Here is a 19,634-nt window from a genome sequence, read left to right as displayed (position 1 = left end):
CCACTGGTCTGTTTTTATCCAAATTGCTCCACAACTTCTGAAGCGTATTTCAGGAGCACATGGAGAGTGGGGGGAGGAGTCTTGCCTGAGAACCAGCACTCCAGCTGGGCATTAATTGTTTTATGCTGTAAGGATAAAAGGTCTGGTATTTTTAAATAACTGGATCCATTCCTGTATTCTAAAATACTCAACCAAAATTAATGAGTAAGAATTTTAGTATGCAGTTATCACGGTACTTAAAAACAGTGGTAGTGGGATATGCAGGGGCTTTTTTGCTTCATAAGAATGTTCTTTCGCTGTGGTACATTTTCACATGCTTGTAAGAACATGCATCTAAAATTTAATATTTATTAGATCATGTGGTGAAACTAAAATCTAAAATCTGGTGATTTAAGGATATAATAGTCTAACAGGACACAAATTTGGGACACAGGATACAAGATTGGACTGTCCTACCTGGAAGATGCTAAATTATTTTGAGAGGAATGGGAAAAGGAGCAACTTGAGCAGATAGGTGTGTCTTTAAGATGCTGAAAATGTTTTTTTCCAAGAACAATATTCAAGTGGGGTTTTTTTGGGTTTTTTTTGGTTTTTTTTACAATGAGAAATAAAATAGCAGTTTTTTGGCTATTATGTTAGTGAATAAATAATGATAAGATTTCTTTCTTGTTTGTTGCATGGAAATTAGTTTGTAAGGGAGTATCTTAGTAGAAGATGGGGTTCTAGTGACAGAAGCACTTTTCAGAAACAAAGATGCTTTGGACTTGGTCTCACTTTAAAAAAGGGAGAGTTAAGGAGGAGAGTGAAGGCTTGGTATCTGAGCTAGGTGCATAGCAAACTGGAATGGTCAAGTGCCTCATGTATGTGCTAAGTGGTTTAAAATGGGAAGATGGCTGAAGACCGCTGCTTGGTTTAAAATGTGCTTGCTTTACCATAAAGAAGAAAGAGCAAGAAGTCATTTGAAAGTAGCAGGTTTGCTTACATTTTTGCAACCTATGTTTTAAAGGCATTTTCTGGATTAAGAGAATGTGCTTTAAACTAACTTGCTTGCATCCTAAATGCTAGAAAACCTGTATCCCCATGAAGTATTCACAATTCAAATAAATAAACAACCATAGTAGGAAAAAGTTATAGGCTGGGTTTGGTTTTGCATTTGTGGTTGATTCTTGGTTTGGTTTTTTTGTGTGTGCGTTTTGGGGTTTTTTTGGTTTTGGAAGGGAGTTTTGGGTTTGTGTGGCTTTTTTAAATTTTTTTTAGCAGAAACACAGAAGCAGATGTTTCTCTTACTTTGAGCTGAAGGACCATCACTTAGGTGTATTTTCTGTAGGCTCACTTGGAATTTTGTTTTGGGAACTGTGAGGAAAGAGAACACAGAAAATGATTATGCCAGTTTTTCATACAGCAGTACGTACCTGCAGAAAGATTGAATCTCTACTGCTAAGTGTGTAAAAGCATAAATAAATAGAAATAAATAAAAGCTCAGAAGTGGTACCAACAGAGTGTAAAGGCTTCCCTTCATATGAATAAATACTGTGACTTTTTTTTTTTTAAGGCATTTGAAAGAAGAGTAGGCAGACTAAGGAATACACTGTTCATACATGTTCTTAAAAAGATCTCTGTTGTGAATACTGATCTGATAGGACGTGCTAGTACTGGAAATAGGAATTTAACATCATATAGTTCTGGTGGCTTGCACAAAATGATCTGGAGTTCTTACTGGTCAAGACAATCCATTTTTGTACATAAGGAATGCTTTGTATTTTTGCTTCTCAAAGTATAGTTGTTAACTAGAGAAGGTGTTAACGATTTGTACATCAAGATCTTCTGTACTTTTATGTAAGGAAATTGCATTTGATAGAAGTGATTTGAGGAAGTATACTTGCAAAGAACTTGATGTGGTCATTGAGTTTTCCCAATTTGCTGCCTTTGCTAGCATCCTTTAGTGGTGCTGACTTCAGAAGATTGCTTAGCAATAGCAAAATTATAGAAAAAATATTATTTCTTGGTGAAAGTCTGAATCTGTTGTCTTATACTTCAATCTTGATATGCTAAGAAATAAGAGACTGAAGTCTTGCAAGAGGAAGTATAATTGGATTTTAATGCCCTCATTTGAAATTTTAATGGGAAGACAAGGTATTGAAGAAAACTGGTTCATTTGTCATAGATTTAGTCTATAGCTGTGATCTTGGCAATGGTAGCTGTACTCTGGACTACTGACTCTGGTAAATATTAGGACAAGTTATATGTAATCATATTGTGTTAGTGAATTAGATTTTTCTTGCTTGGTTTGTAAATCTAATATCACCCACTGTCTTCTAACAAACAGGTTGTTACTGGCAGAAGCACCACTGAGATCTGAATCCTGGAACTTGCTTTCAAGATCTTGAAACAAAGGACTTTCTAATTTCAGCATGGCTAATCGAGGAGCAACAAGACCCAATGGGCCAAATGCTGGAAATAAAATTTGCCAGTTCAAACTAGTACTTTTAGGAGAGTCTGCAGTTGGCAAATCAAGTTTGGTGCTTCGTTTTGTAAAAGGACAGTTTCATGAGTTTCAAGAAAGTACGATTGGAGGTGAGAAATTTATCCTTTTAATTTGTTTCATGTTGAGTTTATTTTGTCATTGCCTTGGATAACCTTGAATGTAATGGCACTTCTAGAATGGGTTCTTGACAGCAAGGACCAAATCTAAGCCCTTTGTCTTTCACTGAGAACTGTAACTTTTTAAGCTAAGAATTGTATGCTTGAACTCCATGGTTCTAAACATTGAGCTTGGTGTTACATTTTGGTTGTGAGTGGATATGTGGCTATTTTAATTGTGCTTTATGCTTAATGCATGAAATAACTGCTTAATAAGAATTAAGAAATTAAGAACTTAGTTTCTATGGGGGAAAAAAAAAAACGAACAAAAAACAACCAACCAAAACACTGCTGCACCTTCAAAAAGGTTGTGTTATCTGTGCATCCTGGCTTTGCATTTGATTTGGGAGAACTTGCTAGGTTTCTGGATATACCTACCTTTGTTAGTAATCATAGATTTAATGTACTGGTTTTAAACTTCTTGACTTGAAACAAGACAGGTTCTGGCTACTAGAATTAAAAAAAATATTAAAAATCTGTTTAACTGTGCACAGATTTTTATTCCCTCACCCCCAGCAGATTTCTTCTGCTATATCCAATGTTGAAGTTGTTTGTGCTTTGAGCTGTATTCCTCCTTGGATAAATTTAAACTTATCCTAAAACTACCTAATGGCATATGGACTTTATTGATAAATATTCTCTAGTAGTGCCTGTTGCTGCTTGCATGAATCAGTCTGTTTCATAATATTTATGTGAAGCCCTTTCAGTGGACTGTTTGTTTCTTTACTCATGAACAGCTGTTGAAATGTAAAAATAATATACGAAACTTAGAAAAATAAATACAAGCTGAACTTCACTGCATCATTTTTTTACCCTCCTTCTAGCTGTTATGTGTATTTATGTTGTGTATCTGTCAGCTTAAATGGGGAACCACTTTTTTTTTTTTCTCCTTTAGCAGTCTTACTGATGCACGCTTCTGGCTTTGTGCATTTTATAATGGCTTTAGATAGGTGTTAGTGTGAAAGGTTTCTTTATTTCCTACAGCAATATGGTAATATGAAGAGCATTCTCAAGTATCTCTAGTGAATTAACTTCCCAATATCAATATAGTTTTTGGTTGGAAAACATCTGTTAAAACTAAGTGAAATTCATTGTTCAATTTCAGCAATCTCCAATTCATTTAACCTCCTTTTTGTTTTTTCTTGTTTCAGTGTCTGGGTAGAACTAGGGATAATTCAAATACTGTTAAACACTTTAAAATCTATAAAAAGGTTAAACAAGAGCTTAAGTTCAACTTCAGATACATAGAGTTTAGTGTAATCTCTGTATCAACTTGTGCCTCTTCTATATAAAATAAAAACAAGGAATGCTGTATAATACAGATCAGAGATACTAAATTAAGCAATGTTAGGATTCAGAAAAAGTTTGCTATAAAGAAAGCTGTCGAACTGTGTAGCTTGTAGTTGCCTAAGGCATAATTTTCTTTGTATACAGAAGGGCCTTTTAACAAAGAAAGGCTTATGTGCATTGTGAATCTGAATAAAAACATCTGAAAGAGAGTGCAGTTAAAGGCAGACGTGCTGCATGGTGGTGGTGTGGTTTTGGGACTTCAGACTAGTGTAGCAATGCCTGTTAGTTGCTTAAGACAAAAGTATGGCTATTAAGGATGATAGCCTTTCAGATAATTAACACAGCTGATTAATTGTCAATTTACTATGGCATTACAAGATGGAAGGAAGTTACTTTGTTTGCAGAAATTAATTGGCATTTTATGGTGTTTGAAATGTTCCTTTCAACAAAAACATGAGGATGGAACAGAATAAAACCCTTGTTTTAACTTTCTTCTTGTGTACATCCCTTCATTTATGGAGCACTGGTACATTCTGCTGTTGGAAAGAAAGTAAGACAAATTCTACTTGTTTAACATCTTGTCTCTGCCTTGGAGAAATACAATATTGAGCTGGTTCTGAGGAGGAAGCCCTTAGTCTTACGGTGGTTTTTTGTCTTTCTTTTGGATCTGGGCTGCTTAGGGAGCTACCAAGAGGAGCCTGTTTTACCAGTGCTTGGATATTGGGTATTTAGAGAGATTTATGGTGACTTAACATTGGAACATCAAAGCCTTTACCTTCTCCAACCTGCCTATTCACCTGTGATGGATGCTTATACCCCTGAAGCAGGAACACCTGACCACTTACAACTAGTTAGCTTCTGTATGTTAGTTACAGTGTCCTTTATAAAGCAAGATTGACTTGCTTTTGGTTTACTGTAACGAGTTGAAAGTTGCAGCAGTTTTGGTATGATTCATAGGCTATGATGCCTTGAATATATGGGACAGGGTAACATCATAGGTATGCAAGGGTTATAGGTCAGTGCCTCTTCAGACGTTTGATTTAAATTGGCCACAGTCTGTCACTGTGCTTAGTGATGACAGTCCCCAGTTCAGCCAAGTAGGGGCCTTGGCATCTCATCAAGCAGAAGGTCTGGAATTTGTCTGTGGAAGGAGTTAGGGCAAGCTAGTCCACAGGATTTCACTAAATGTCTGTCATGACTGGGAAAAACAACTACAAGCATTTATGCTGGATTGCTGAAACTTTCATCTAAATTCTTGGAATTGTATCATTTTCTGTTGTGTATGTACTATAACTAGGCAAACAACATGACTATAAAGCAGGTAATCAAGACAGCTTGTCAGACAACTGTAATGTTTGTGTGCTTATTTTTAAACTTCAAAAGCTAAAGTAGAACAGATGGCTGAATTAAAACTTAAAGGGTTAAGAGAAGCCAGTAGAAGAAATTTCTTTTAGTTTATTTTGGGTTGTTTTTTTTTTCTTTTCTGAGATTCTGCCTTAGTTTTGTAATCAGGTTTCTACATTGTGTGGGTACTCGCCTTCATATTTCTTATATGTGCCTTAATCTGAATGGAAGATCTTTACTAGGAGTAACTGTTTGAAGACTTGGAATAAGTTATTTGATGGTTTCTGTAATTAGAAGACCATTATTTATGGTAATGCATTCAAGTTGTAGTGGCAATGAGTGCACATTTCCCTGAAACTGTAGGCTGTCAAAATTATGCTGAAATTCTTGGGATCATTTGCAAAGTCAAAAATATGACTGCTCTAAGAACAAGAACTTTTGAGAAGTGATTTTTTTTTCCTTCCATACCCATTAGCTAAGCTGGAGTTGTCAGGAGCTAAAAATCAAGGCTTTGAGATACTATTCAGGTAATGTAAATGTGTAGAGCTGTAAATATCTGAACTGTTTGATTACAGCATGATGGGATGCTGTTACTGGTACTCTGTATAGTCTGTTGAAGCAGGATGAAATGTATCTAGAATACTTAAGACTTGTGGTTACTCTGATTCACTGTTATGAAAAAATTGTTTCCAATTACTGCTTTCTTAATGTCTTTAATTTGAGGAAAGACTGGTTGTTTAAATAACTGTTCTGTGTTGATCAGTTACAGTCTATCAGCTAATGCTTGCTTGAAACCTGCTCTGTTTTAATAATAGGCTTGAATTAATGAAAATGTATTTGCATCTCTGAACATAATTGTGTGTGAATGTAGAGATTTAAGTAGATTTCTGGTTTCAACACCTCTGTCTTTTTTTGTAGCTGCTTTTCTAACCCAGACTGTATGTCTTGATGATACAACAGTAAAATTTGAAATCTGGGATACAGCTGGGCAAGAGCGGTACCACAGTTTAGCACCAATGTACTACAGAGGAGCACAAGCAGCTATAGTGGTATACGACATAACAAATGAAGTAAGTACTATATTAGGAAGGCACAAGGGGAATGTGGAAGTTAAGTCTTGCATTGATCTTTCCTTGATTTTTCTCAGTCACTTTTGTGAATCAATTCATCATTTCATAGAATGGGTTAGATTGAAAGGGACCTTTGTCCAGCCCCCCTGCCGTGGGCAGCGATATCTCTCACTAGATCAGGTTGTTCATTTCATATTGGTCTATGTAATGTTAAATTGTGTAGATCAGATGGTTTCACCTTTTTGGTAAAATGAGACTTAAAAACTGAAACTTTCAAAAACCTCAGTAACCCTGTTCCATAATGAACAGTGCTCAGTAATAAGAAAGTATTTTGAGACCCTTTCATAACCTTGATTCTTGTAGAGAAGAAATTAAAATTTGCATTTTCTCTCTTAACCATTTCTCTTATTCTGTCTACATAAAGATCTTCCTATCTTCACTTACTTTTTCAGCATTATTCCAACTAAGTACCCTTGAGAATTAAGGTAGGAATGTTTCATTTAAAAAGCTCAGTTGGCAAGTTGGAGTGTGCCTTTGGATAAAGGTAACAGCCTTGCATTGGGCTTTTGCTTGAAGTATAGATAAGAGAGATTGGGATAATAGGTGAGTACAAAAGGATGATAAAACTCAGTTGCATCATTTTCCAATCATTAACAGGAGTCCTTTGCCAGAGCGAAAAATTGGGTCAAAGAACTTCAGCGACAAGCAAGTCCTAACATTGTAATAGCTTTAGCAGGAAACAAAGCTGATCTAGCTAACAAAAGAGCTGTGGATTTCCAGGTATGTACATAACTTCTGCTTATATAAATAGCATTTTGTTGGAATAGAAAATAAACAAACCTAGGAGCGTAGCCTAGCTAGCTGTTATAGAGATCATGCTGTTAAATATAACTATCAACTGAGACTAATTAAGTTATACATGCTACTGAAAAATCTATTTCTATACAAGTAATATGAAGCAATAGACTTTTTGAATAATAAAATTTGAGGAATAACTAATTTATTTGCATATCTTTAATGCTAATTGAATTTCTGTTCTTTGATGTGACCTCTTCCTGTCTTCTACCTGAAATTACCAGTAACTAGAGTTTCAATGGATGAGATAGCAGTAACCTCTCAGTGCAAACCATTCTTGCTGACTTGTCAGCAGGGGAATTTTGATTATCATATGATACAAAGCTGATTTGATTTGCTTAACTTTCTTAGGCTGTACAGTTGAAGTATTCAAGATTTAATTGTGTGTTTCATGGCATTCTTTTTGGTTTAGTGGCGATATCTGTGCTTTCACATTTTATCTTCTGCAAAGTTTAACCAAGTCATCAGCACATAACTTCCAAGCATATAAAACTTGCTGCTGGTGCTTCTGGCCATTCATGATTGATTGAATTTGAATTAAGATCATATTTATTAGTTAGTTAATTCTCTTACAGTTTTAATCTGGTTCTGGTGTCACTGTATGAGATACCGGTGTGTATAGTAATGAATCTTTTTGTAACTATAGAAGTCAGACTGTGAAAGTTAGCAGTGTTTTAGGTATCTTTCTGCCAGAATTCAACAACTCAGTTTTTTAATTTTATACTTCCATGTCAATTTTTAACACAAAGCTGTGTGATAGAAGACCTTTGTGTTTCGCAAAATGTGTGGTGTTTAACAAATTTCATACGTACATGCAGTCAAAAACATTATCATATTTAATTACCAAAGTAGAACTACCTTTACTATTTTTTGTTCAATTACAATCTTAACATTTTTCAGCTGTTCAGTTTTTTGTTAATGTAGATTTATGGGCTCCTCACAGGCTTGACAATCATTTCTCTTTGCAAAGCACGTTTTAGATTTCTAGGTATTTGTTAGTGTGTTATTTCAGGTACAGTTACATAGATCTTAGCAGATGTCACTTAAATGAGTATATATATAGAATGCTGTAAATCTTTTTTTGTCATAGGCGTTCTACAGTTTAGCTTTTTGCAGATCTCCTATTGAATGCAAAGGCAGTTACGTAACGATAAGAAGCTGGGGATTCTTAGCTGAATTGGCTAACAGGAATTGGCAAAAATAGGAAACTCTATAAACTGTATTTCAGTCTGTATTCAGATGGAAAAGTATTTACAAGATATTTAATAGTGCTTATTTGTTGTATAATTGTGCATTTCTGCCAGGATAATGAAACTGTTCTGTTCCATCTGCCTCAATGGTTGAAAGATTCAGGACAGGGCACAAATTGCCTTCTTTCCAGTGTGTGATAAACTTTCTGATACTTGATGGCACTTTCCAGAGCTTATCTGTTCTTGCTATCACAGCTAGTGTTCTGCATCAGGGTTGTCTTTTTAATAAATATATTTTTATTATTTAGTTTTGCCTGAGATTTTTCTGTCTGGATATTTTTAAGATGAGTAAGGATTTTTAAGATTGCGTTTCTAAATGTTGAGCCGCTTGATGGAATTGTGACTTTCATAGCTGATGAATAGCACATTGTCAAACAAGTGTTTCAACAAACTTTCTTTCAAAATGGTATAGAATTTGTTCCTTAGTAGCAATAGAAGTACAATGTGTAATGATTGTGTGATTATTTTTTTTCTTAATGAAGTAAGGCGTTCTTATTCTAACTTTCAGGAAGCACAGGCTTACGCAGATGACAACAGCTTATTGTTCATGGAGACATCTGCCAAAACATCTATGAATGTAAATGAAATATTCATGGCAATTGGTGAGTTTATGAACAATCTCTGAATTAAAGGGAATTGTTTTCATGGTGTTTATACCATCACAATATTCCTAACCCAAGGTCTTTGTTTTTCACTCAAATTATTTCTAGCACTGAAGTTTCCTTAGGCCCTTTCATATCCTTTTTGATGTTCAGAAGTCAGATAAACTTAGTTGAAATACAGCTGCACAGCTCTTTTGTCAAGCACCAAAACACTTGGATCAACTTGCAATAGCTAAGATATGGAACTTGCTGACAGAATTCAGAAGTAACTTACACCCATTTCGATTTCATGTTGAAAACTTGTACTGCTTCAAGTGCAAGGAAAATTAAGTTTTAGTTACTGTAGACAAAAAACACCTTTCTCATGGTATAGGTAACCATAAATAGCTTTACACAGCTTTTCTTAATTGTAAGATGTACTTGGCATTTGTTAATCAAATTAATGTAAGAATGTAAGTGAAAATTTATAAATGTGTGCCTTTTGATAATACACTGCAGCAGATTCCACACGGCCTTGGATAGGTACAGAACCTAGAATAATGTATGTTTTATGAGACAGTGGTAACTGAAGCTGGAAACATTTCAAAGTAGGAGAATGATAATGGACTTGCTTTAAAAAAAAAAAAAGTCAGGTACTCATTTTGGTCTAAACAATATATTTGCTAAATATATGTCTGCATTAAAATTTTGTTTGGGTTCCAAATGCAGCTACCTGAAATCCAGAAGTTGAACCAAGCTGATAATGTGTGCTTAAATTCAATGTCCAAGTAAAGGACACTGCATATGTAAACTAAATTTACTAGTATATTTTTAGCCCTAACATAATCCTAGGGATTTCTGTAAAGATGCTAACGTGTCATAGTAAGTATAAATTACTGTGGAATACACTAAATTTTGTGTATTCCATTGAAAGACATGAAATTGGGATTCACTGCTAAGAAAATTTTGAAAGTGCAGGAAAAAGCAAGCATACATTTTTAGGCTGGTCACCAACCTATTTAATAATAATCTTAATCACAGTGGTGGCTCTGCTACTGAGGAATAGCAATATGTAGTGTTAAGTAACCTTATTAGATCTGTTCTTTATTTTGCACTACTGTGACCTCTCTATTCTACTTTCTTCTGAAAAACAGCGTTGATGTCAAATGTTTTTAAAGAGCTCTTACCCCTGCTTTCCAAGGCAGTAAAGCAGAAGGTAATTTGTGGTGTGGTTCAAACTTCCAGCAGATGCAAATTAAATTACTGCTATAGCAACACTTTATAACAAGTACTTGCTTCATATTAACTATAAATACTGGGGGGGAAGAACACATAACTGTATGAGTGAAAAGTATGTATTTCTTATAAGTGCTCAAGGTAGGCCTGCACTTAGTGATACAGAAATGCTCAATTACATTATTCTGGTGAAATTTTAAAATTAATTTCTTTAAAGGTATAGTTTGCATCTTGGTTTGTTTTTTTTATTTTTATTTAAAAAAAAAAACAGTGAAATTAATCCTGAAAATCTACCACGTTTGGGTTTTTTGGTTTTTTTTTTTGGTTTTTTTTTTGGTTTTTTTTTTAATTTGTTATATCAGCAGTAATTCTTACCTCCCCATATTTTAATGAAGTATGAAAAGTAAATTTGAGAAAGCAATACCTAATTAGTACGTGGGTATTTTGTCTGCAAGGTTAGTTGTCCATATGAGTATTCTTTCACATCAATGGGTGAAATTCAGACTGTCAGTGCATCAGAACAAGATCTGTGCAGCAGTGGACTCCAAAAGGCAATCTTACTGAAGATATAAGTATTGCTTGAAACTTGGAATGGCCTTTTGAACAACATGGATGCAGTTCTCAGGACCATGTGTAAATATTATCTTCAAAAATGGGATAAAATTAAAAATGAGAACATGGACAGAATTGAGGGATGCAGGCTAGAGCTGCTTGTAAATTGACTGCTTTAGAACTCATTCAGAACTTTAAGTAATTCACCTTAATTTATAGTTCTAGAATCAAAAATGAGTGCTGTGAAAGCATTTTTGTACTGGTGCTTTGTCCCTTTCTCCTGTCAGCAGCTTAGTATCTTGGATTCTATCACAAAATTGTAGAACAGCCCCTGATGTGTACTGTGCTGGTTGTCTGGCTATTACACTTGAGTTTCACTCCTTTTAGGAAAAGGAGTTCTTTAAAAAGCTGGCCAAAAAAATTTGGAGTTGAACCGTGCAGCCAGGCTGTAGATCAGGGGTGGTTGTTGGGTCTTAGTAGCATGGATAAGACAGCCCTGTGGAAGTCCTTTTACGTGGAACTTAGCAATTTTGTGGTGGAGAGAAAGCTAGGAAGAGCTACTGCTCAGAAGGGTAACATTTGTCACCCTATTTTTCATGTCAGGACCGAGGAGGTAGCCTGGAGCTACAAGGACAGCAAAGAAATTATCAGTCAATTGGCTCATAAGAGCCGAAGAGAAGAACGAGACAGCTTGAAAAAGAGAGAGACTTGATCTAGTGCTGAGGGCCACTTTATATGCAAATACTTATTCTGGCTAGAGAGTTGGGCAGTAGTTTGACCCATTTCTGTCTGTCTGCATTTTGTGCATTTTCAATCTTTTTGTATCTTTTAGCAGTAGCATCCTGATCTTAAAGCCTGTGTAGGTGGATTCCCACAAGACCCATCGTTTACTGGCATAGCGTACCTGCGCAGATACACTTTACTGCTCAAGTTACTAATGCATTTCACTCTTGAAAATCATATATAAGGTAGTTAATCATTAAGAAGTTAAGTGTCATCTTTCATTACCAGGACAGTGAATCAAATAAGCTTTTATAGCGATTGTATTGATATGCTTATAGAATAATAAAGTGTTGACTGTGTACTCAGGTGACTTAATCCAGTTTTAACTCTGTGTTTTGTTGATTTCGTAGCAAAAAAACTGCCCAAGAGTGAACCACAAAATGCAGGAGCCAACTCTGCCAGAGGAAGAGGAGTAGACCTTACTGAACCAACACAACAGCCCAAGAGTCAATGTTGTAGTAACTAAAACATCAATTGCTTTAAACTGTTCTGAATATTCTTCTGCTTCCTAACTGTTAATAACCATGGAATTGGAGTGCTTAACCTGGCCCAGTACAGCTTCCAAACAGCGAAGAGACTTACGATAATAGTCAAGTTCATGATACAGGGTTTTCTTTTGACCTAAATTTTTAACATGCATGTATCCACCACTGGCTGTAATGTTTCAGCAGTAGAGAGAAGGAAGTGGAATAAACTTCCTTCAGTTGTAAGGTTTTAAAAATCACTTAAGGGTGTTAGAAGAACTACTCTCTGTGGACCTGATTGGCCAGTTCCTTTAGCCTCAATACTGATTACTGTTATAATAAATAGAATTGGGACTTTTCATAATTCTTAATTGTGCTTTAAAACCTTTTTAGAAACAGGGTTAAAAATTACTTAAACTTATTCACAGTATTCATGCAACCAGTTGTTTCTGCAGGTATCCACTGTTCAGTTATACATTCCATAGTTTAATAATTTAATTACAAATAATACTTGCATTAACAATTTTAAGAACCCTATGCTTGCAGGAAAGTGGAGTTTTAGTTGGTACACTGTATGTAAATTATATCAACCCGGTTAGTTATCTAAAGGAATTAGTGATAAATCAAGTTTAACTTCATTTCTAATCTGTTCAGAGGGTACAGACCAGTCAATTCAACTTTATGACTTAGGAATTCTTTTTTTTTTTTTTTTTTTTCCTCTACAAACTGTAAGAGCTCTTCAAGTAAAACCACAACAAACTTGGTGTCTGTGACTTCTTTCTTGGTTTTGATCATTGCTGGCCATTACAGTTTGTTTTTCCCCTAAGGAAAAAAATAGTGCACTAACGATTATGTACATCCAACTTGATTTTAAATTTGGATATTAATGTACTGTAAATAGGTACTCTGCATTGTAGTCTACATTTGTTTAATACTTTCTGTAATATTTAAGAGTTGCTTAAAGGTATACAGAATGTACAGTTACTTAAAGCTAACTTTTTTCCTCTCTAATCAAAGGGGGTTCTGAGTTCTTCCTTTATGGCTAGAACAGTAATAAATGATGCTCCTGTATCTGTAACATAAGTACTGCTGTCTGTCAGTAATGAACTTTGCAACTTTGTTTTCCAAAGTACATTTTATTTTGATCTGTCCAGTATATTGCACTAATTCTTTTAGTTATTTTCATTATATGAAATCTACCAAGTGTGTCAGAAGAGATGAATTAGTCTATTTAAATGTTGAACTGATAGCAGAAACTTACTTGTGCAGATTTTAAATTTGCAGTAATCTGGGTTTAGCAAGGAAAATGACAGTTCACCAGTGTTCAGTTTTATATTGAGGTGCTCAGGTTTGAATAAAGTGGTTTAAAAAAAAAAAAAGAACACTTTTGATTACTGTTTCTTACTGAGAATTTCAGAAGGTTTTATTGCATTTGCACAGTTCCAGACAAGATGTCTGATTTACTATGTGGGTCAGCATTTAAGATGATGGCAAGTAAATTCATGACACAGATAAATAAAAGCTTGTACTGTATATACTGTGGCACTCCAGTTATCCTATGATAAATTTTTAAGTGCTGAGGTAATTGGGTATCTTCTTGCACCCATTTAGAAGTACCATCAAAATAGTAATATTATATCTTGAACCTGCAGCTACTGCTGTCTTTACCAGTTGTTTACTAATGTAGCTTCCTGCGTTGTCATAGGGTGTCTCAGAGATGACTCTGCCTCTTCCTGCAGTTTGTGATTTGCAATTAGACAGGTATGTGTTTGTGTCCTCTTCAGACTGTAGTGGTGGTTTAGAACCCACTGGCGATACAGTCTTTAGCAGCTCTTGGCCAGTGTAACTTGCAGGTTTATCACAAAATATCTTGGAGTTCATTTTTTCTTCCAGTTGTGGACCTGAGTCATAATTAGATGTGCTTTTGCATTCTTTGGGGGCTGTTTCATGTCTTCAGACCCTATTGCCAGTATGTTTTCTTGCAGCTGTTTATGGATGCAACTTGGAGCTGTTGCACAGAAAGCATTGGTGTCTTTCTTGCTCTGCAGCCTGTGACTGTGGCTGATAGGTAATCTTCTCTGTCCTCAAACTGTTTCAGTTCTTCAGAATCACCTCGTGTGCTAGAATCAGGCTGGTTTATATCTCTGTTCCATGAATTTACTTCATTCTTACTGAAAAGATAGAGTTCTGGATCAGTTTGATTTTTGTGGTCATCAGTTTCCTAAGAAACTCCACTTTGCAAATAGTTCCTTCTAAAATGTGAGTGTGTGCTTTCAGAATACTATGGCTGAATGAACTAATCGAGAGTTTTGGATTCAGAACTGTATATAGCAGTATAAAATTTCTAGTACCTGAAAATAATTTGGACATCGTGTAGAATTTACAGTTTACTAACATGATGCCTTAAACCTTTTCCCCAGTTAAGGGACACAAGGGAGCAAGAGTTCTCATGGTCATAAGAAGCCAAGGACTAACTTCTTTCCTTTAGTAGGAATAGGTACTCTACTTTTCCCCTGACGCTGTTGAAATCTGCAGGATGAGAATGAAAAGTCTTAGAAACTGCATTGCTGCAGGTGACTAGTCTTGTCAGACTTGAGTGCAGAGTGGAAAGGAAAGCAGCTCTGAAACAAAGTGCTGTATTGTTTGAGATCCTCTGTGGCGATGCTGGGAGAAGACCATTTTTGTTTTAGAGGAGGTTACTGGTCCGCTCCCACGTGTTGGCGTAAGGGCAAAAATGATGTCTTGCAGAAGGAACTTGAGTGGGATGGCAGATTTCCAGACATTAAGCTGGCTTCAGTGTGTTCGTTTATATGGTATTTTGAATACCATCTGGCTAGACTAGGGCACAGATCTCTGAAAAGTGTTTATAAGTAGGCACTGCTTATACAGTAGTTGTATTTCTTGGGCAGTATTGGTGTCTTGTGTAAGAGACTGCTAAATGTAGTCTGCGAAGGCAGATTTCTCTGGAAGGTGATTGAGAATATCAAACTGGATGACACACATTTTTCAGTGATTATAGAATGTAGATGCCTTAAGTTATACTGTGTGAGTGTTTCCTTGTGCTTACTCCCTCTTCGTTCCTCTGATTTTCATGGAGAGCTAGAAGATTGTCTAAAATTTCCTTTGAACCCTCGGAGTAAGACCACCAGCTCTAAGCCTAACAAAGGGCATAATATATCCCATGTGGAACAATTTGACTGCAAGGAAGAGTAAAATCTAGTCGCTTTTGGATGCAAGTCTCTTTTCTGCAAACCAGAGACAGGGCAAAAGAATCGACAAAACTAGCTGACCTGTCAATGTGGGACTAAATGAAGAAGACAAAGTTGGCCAATGCCACCTTCTCCTGCTTTGCCTATCTGACGATCCTCTTCAGTTGCTCACCTGGTGCTGAAGGAACGTGGTTATATTTCTGTAAGAACACATTCCGGGGGGGGCAGGGAAATGAAGCTTGATGTTGTATAATTTTTCTTTGATGTAATAACAGTTGGAAAATTAAGTGTATTAGATTAAATAAATGTGTATTTAGCAGTGGTTCAAAAATGTGGACTTCAATCATAAAATGCTTAAAGTATCTCTTATCAGCTGCAAGCCTTAACTAATTAGCAGAGATTGAGTTTACAGTATCTTTTATTGCAGCCAGCATAAAACTTCAGCTGGGAGGGAAGGACGGAATCAGGTAACTAGAACCAGAAAGCTTATGTTGGGTGAAATCTTTACCAAATATTTTTACCTTTATATTGCCTCTCAAGCTCATTGTAATAAGAATGGGTTGCTTCCCCAATAAGATGAAAACAAATGCATCTGAAAACATTCCCACCTTTTATGTGACTTAATACTATATTCCATTGAAGACATGACTGCATATCCTGAAAGAGTATCTGAGCTAGTGCTAAACCACCAGTAAAGTTCAGGTGGCTGCAAAACTGGTTGAGGTAGAGAAAGAATGATCATAGCAACAAGCGCTGGGACAAGGGAGAGTAAGGGGGAGCAGCGACGGACTGGTTATCGTTAAGAATATGTATATTTTAATCTGGAATCAGTTTTTCCAAATGTGGAATACATTTACTTTTTCTGCCTCATGAAAAAAAATGAAGCCTCTCAAATGGTTTTCCCTTTCCCCCCTGATCTTTGACCCTCTTAATTTCAAATTCATATGAAGAAATATGAAGAAGTCTTTCAAGTTTTGTGGATACACTCATCTGAGGAGGGAGTGCCCTGCTGCAGTGTTATCGCACTCCTTACTAATGCTGAGGGCGGGGGGATGATAGAAAAGTATTGATAGTGCTGGGCATGTGCTTCAGCAGAGACTAGAAGATGCTACAGAATATACCTGTAAACACAAAACCATTTGAAACTATTCACTGAACAGCTTTCATATATATATACACACATATACATACATAAAAAAATCTGCTTCTATACTCCTTTATGGAATATATATATTATAAATATAAAATATAGTATGTATAAATATATATATAAAGATATTCTGCTTCTATACTCCTTCATGGAATAACAAGTATTTTGCTTGTAGTCTTAACAGCTGTCTAATGTACACAAGATAACTGGTAACAAAAAATCACCAAGTGGGAAGATATAATGACTAGAGTTGCTAAGAACTGCAAGAGCTTTATCTGCTGTTGCATGCAACAGGGCTGGGTGGAGAAGCAGTTATCAGTGTTTCTGATTGTAATTAATAACTGATTTTCTACACTATAGAAAGGCAAAGCAGAGTTCTGTGTTGTAAGGAAACGGGTCTGAATAGATCTTCCTTAGGAACAGTAAATAATAACCAATTCCTGTTTCAGAAATTAGCAATTGAGAACATCCCCACAGATCGTGTTTCCAGTTTGCTGGTAGCAAAATGTGGTGGCACTTAGTCTCATGAAATAAATGAATAAATATAATATCTTAAGCATGTTTCATTGACACGAGATCTATCAGATCTAAATCTGATTTCTGGTAGCTGTCTTTCATGTTAGTAAATTGACTTTACTGCTTAACTCAGAATATTTACTGAGGCTACTCATCTAACAAGCTTAAAACTTAAAACCAGTATCAGTTGCAAGGGAATTTGTCATGTCAGGTTAAAGCAATTGCTGCTTTTTATCTCCAGATATCTACTGCCAACAAATCTCTCATTTTTTTTTTCTCCTGTTATTGGGTGGAGGAAAAAAACTCTTGGTGTGGAATGTGCATATCTCTTAGCTATGTGTGGTAACCCCGCAACACCTTTGGCTGTCCTGGCTAATGGACTGTCTGCTGTTTTCGAAGTGTCTTCTTTGTTTTTTCTCAGTGCCATCTGTCTCTTTGCTGGGGATTCTTTCTGCCAAGCAGGTAACTGCTGAACAGCCACTCCGGTGAACTTTGGAAACCTCATTCCTTCCCAGTGATAAAAGTCTATGCATTCTCCAAGAGGGCTTGGCATATGCTTTGTGAATCCATTCGTAAATATGGGTCTTGTTGTTGCCTGGTTGATCAGAGAAATATCTCTTTTTCTCTGTAATGTGCCCTGATTAGCGTGGCATAAGAATCTAGAACTTGCCATTTATCCTTTCATAGGAAGAAGCTGTTGGAGCAGCCTGGTCAAGAAGTGAAAGTGGAAGCTCTGCTGCAACTGTTTGCACCTGCCACACCATAAAAGCCATCAACTAACCCACAAAAACATCTACCTGATCTATTTCCACAGTCATCGAGCACAACAAGCCTGTCTTCCTTGTCTCCTTGCCATGTGGAATTTTTATCTTGGCAAATTGATAATGGTTTTAGTAAATAATTATTTTCTTTCCTAAAAGTACCAGGATTGTTAATATTAGCAAGGTCACAATATGATGTGAAAGTGTGATCATCCATAAGGAATTTAAATGAATAATCAATCTTCTGCTTAATACGTCTCAGAATATTTAGGAATCTTGGTCAACTTTGAAATGAGTTCGTATTTCTAAGCCGAAAGTTTTTTGTTGTCAGTCTTTGTGGGCTATGAAAGCCCAGCCAAACTAGGGCTTTGTGGGTTCTTTTATGCTAAAGAAGGTGGTATGGCTGTATGTTCTTGATGTGCAGAGCAAAAAATCTAGATGTGCTTGGAATCATCATTCTCACATGCAGTTGTGACCTGCAGGTTGTCATCTTCATCTCCACAAAGTTCAAAATCAGGTGGGTTTATTTTATCCTGAGATTTTTGCTCCCATGTCATTCTATAAAGGAATTGAATATGTGAAGAGTTCTCGTATTTTCATATTTCAGGATTTTAATATTAGGTCATACTATGCTACCTAAGCTTTTTCTCGCTCCTTTATAAACTCTGAATCGCATCATTACGTACTAATGTGTACGTGGTCAAGAAACTGGCAAAACCATGTGAGATTATATAAAAATCATAACTAACAACTATGTTAAAAATCAGCAGTAAATTCAAGAAGTTTGGAAATACAAAATTCACAGCAATTTAGATTATTCTTGTAGCTAGTGAGGTTTCAGTCAGTTGTTTCCTCCTTGTGATGCATAGCCCTGTGTCTTCACACTGTTAGAACTGTACGTACAACATAATTCCTCATCACTTTTTCTGTATCTACTCATCCCCTTCCAGACATCGTAAAGTGTAACTGGGGACAGGGGGAAAAAAGAAAAAAAAGCATTTTCAAGATTCAGATTTAAAAAAAAAAAGAAAAAAATTACCAATTTTGCATGGGAAACATAAAATGAGGCCAGAAGCATTGGTGCATCTCTAATCAGATCACAGTCTGATTGCCATTGATTTTAGTGGTGAGGATTTTAGGAGTCAGTTGAAAACTGTTTTACACCATTGTATTTATGCACACAGAACATGAATTACATTTATGTGGACAATATTGTTTATTTTTGCTTGCCAAGAGCTAGATTTCTCAGTGTTCATGTTCCTTTAATGGAGGATGGATTTGGAATGTGTCAGTTTCGCAATCAAGAAAGCATAATGAAGAACAAAAGTAGTATCAAATGGGCCAACCAGTGTTTGAAGTTCTAGTTCTGTGGGAAACCCCTGCTCCTTGACCCTGAGACCTGTGAGCAGCAGCACACACACTCTGTGTCCTCCAGCCATCAGGATGGAAGGAGAGACACGCTTTGCAATAGAGCTCAGAGAAGAGCAGTGAGGCTGAAAACATGGAATCAAAGCCAGGTACTACAAGGACATCATAGGGTCTAGTCAGCACAAACCTCTCTTCCTGTTCTCCCGGCGAAGCTGATATCTTACCTCCTGTTCCCATGCACCTCATTCTTCCCACTTCAGCTCCTTGCTCCAGTCTCCCGTTCCTCCCCAGCTCAGTCTCTCTGCAGTTTCATTCTTTGGTGCTGTATTGCTATTCTTAGGTCTGGCACCCAGTGCTACAAAACCAAGAGTCAGAGCTGTAGAGCAAGTCCTGGCAAGGCATGCCTTGTCAGAGGCCAGCCGGTGCAGAGGGGGCTGCCTGCATTCAGCACCTACACCCTGGCATCTCTCCACTCAGCACTGGGAAACTGGTGCTGCTTTTTAACTATTGTAACTTGCTCTGATTTTGGATACGTTTACAATGATAAAAGAGGTACTGCTGATGC

General features: G+C 36.4%; 2 protein-coding genes across 3 annotated transcripts; one reads left to right on the top strand and one right to left on the bottom strand.

Annotated features, from left to right (window-relative positions):
• The first annotated feature begins 2,319 nt into the window (after window positions 1-2,319).
• Window positions 2,320-13,581, top strand: RAB5A (RAB5A, member RAS oncogene family). 2 transcript variants are annotated; one of them, XM_010018424.1, is made up of 5 exons: window positions 2,320-2,574; window positions 6,193-6,344; window positions 7,002-7,124; window positions 8,958-9,051; window positions 11,952-13,581. In XM_010018424.1, exons 1-5 carry the CDS (start codon window positions 2,412-2,414, stop codon window positions 12,065-12,067), a joined length of 648 nt encoding a protein of 215 aa, XP_010016726.1. In that variant the 5' UTR covers window positions 2,320-2,411; the 3' UTR covers window positions 12,068-13,581. The 2 variants fall into 2 exon arrangements, with proteins under 2 accessions (XP_010016726.1, XP_010016727.1); XM_010018425.1 differs by having other exon boundaries at window positions 2,412-2,574; window positions 6,235-6,344.
• A 53-nt stretch (window positions 13,582-13,634) lies between these two features.
• Window positions 13,635-18,258, bottom strand: PP2D1 (protein phosphatase 2C-like domain containing 1). The gene is given in 12 exon segments (XM_010018426.1): window positions 13,635-13,981; window positions 13,984-14,099; window positions 14,101-14,141; window positions 14,143-14,286; window positions 17,245-17,317; window positions 17,319-17,564; window positions 17,566-17,623; window positions 17,626-17,687; window positions 17,689-17,957; window positions 17,959-18,041; window positions 18,044-18,111; window positions 18,113-18,258. Coding segments are annotated over 12 exon segments (1,653 nt in total).
• Window positions 18,259-19,634: the final 1,376 nt, after the last annotated feature.

This window comes from Nestor notabilis, unplaced genomic scaffold (assembly GCF_000696875.1).
Source record: "Nestor notabilis isolate BGI_N333 unplaced genomic scaffold, ASM69687v1 scaffold34927, whole genome shotgun sequence".
In the NCBI taxonomy this organism is placed as follows: domain Eukaryota; kingdom Metazoa; phylum Chordata; class Aves; order Psittaciformes; family Psittacidae; genus Nestor; species Nestor notabilis.
Note: the sequence above shows the minus strand (reverse complement) of the source record. Positions and strands in the feature narration are given on the sequence as shown.

Bases quoted from the DNA above. Each gene is read 5' to 3' on its own strand.
- RAB5A (XM_010018424.1), top strand. From the start codon at position 2,412: ATGGCTAATCGAGGAGCAACAAGACCCAATGGGCCAAATGCTGGAAAT. The intron at 7,125-8,957 runs GTATGTACATAA...TCTAACTTTCAG, and splicing joins AAAGAGCTGTGGATTTCCAG to GAAGCACAGGCTTACGCAGA. The intron at 9,052-11,951 runs GTGAGTTTATGA...TTGATTTCGTAG, and splicing joins TGAAATATTCATGGCAATTG to CAAAAAAACTGCCCAAGAGT.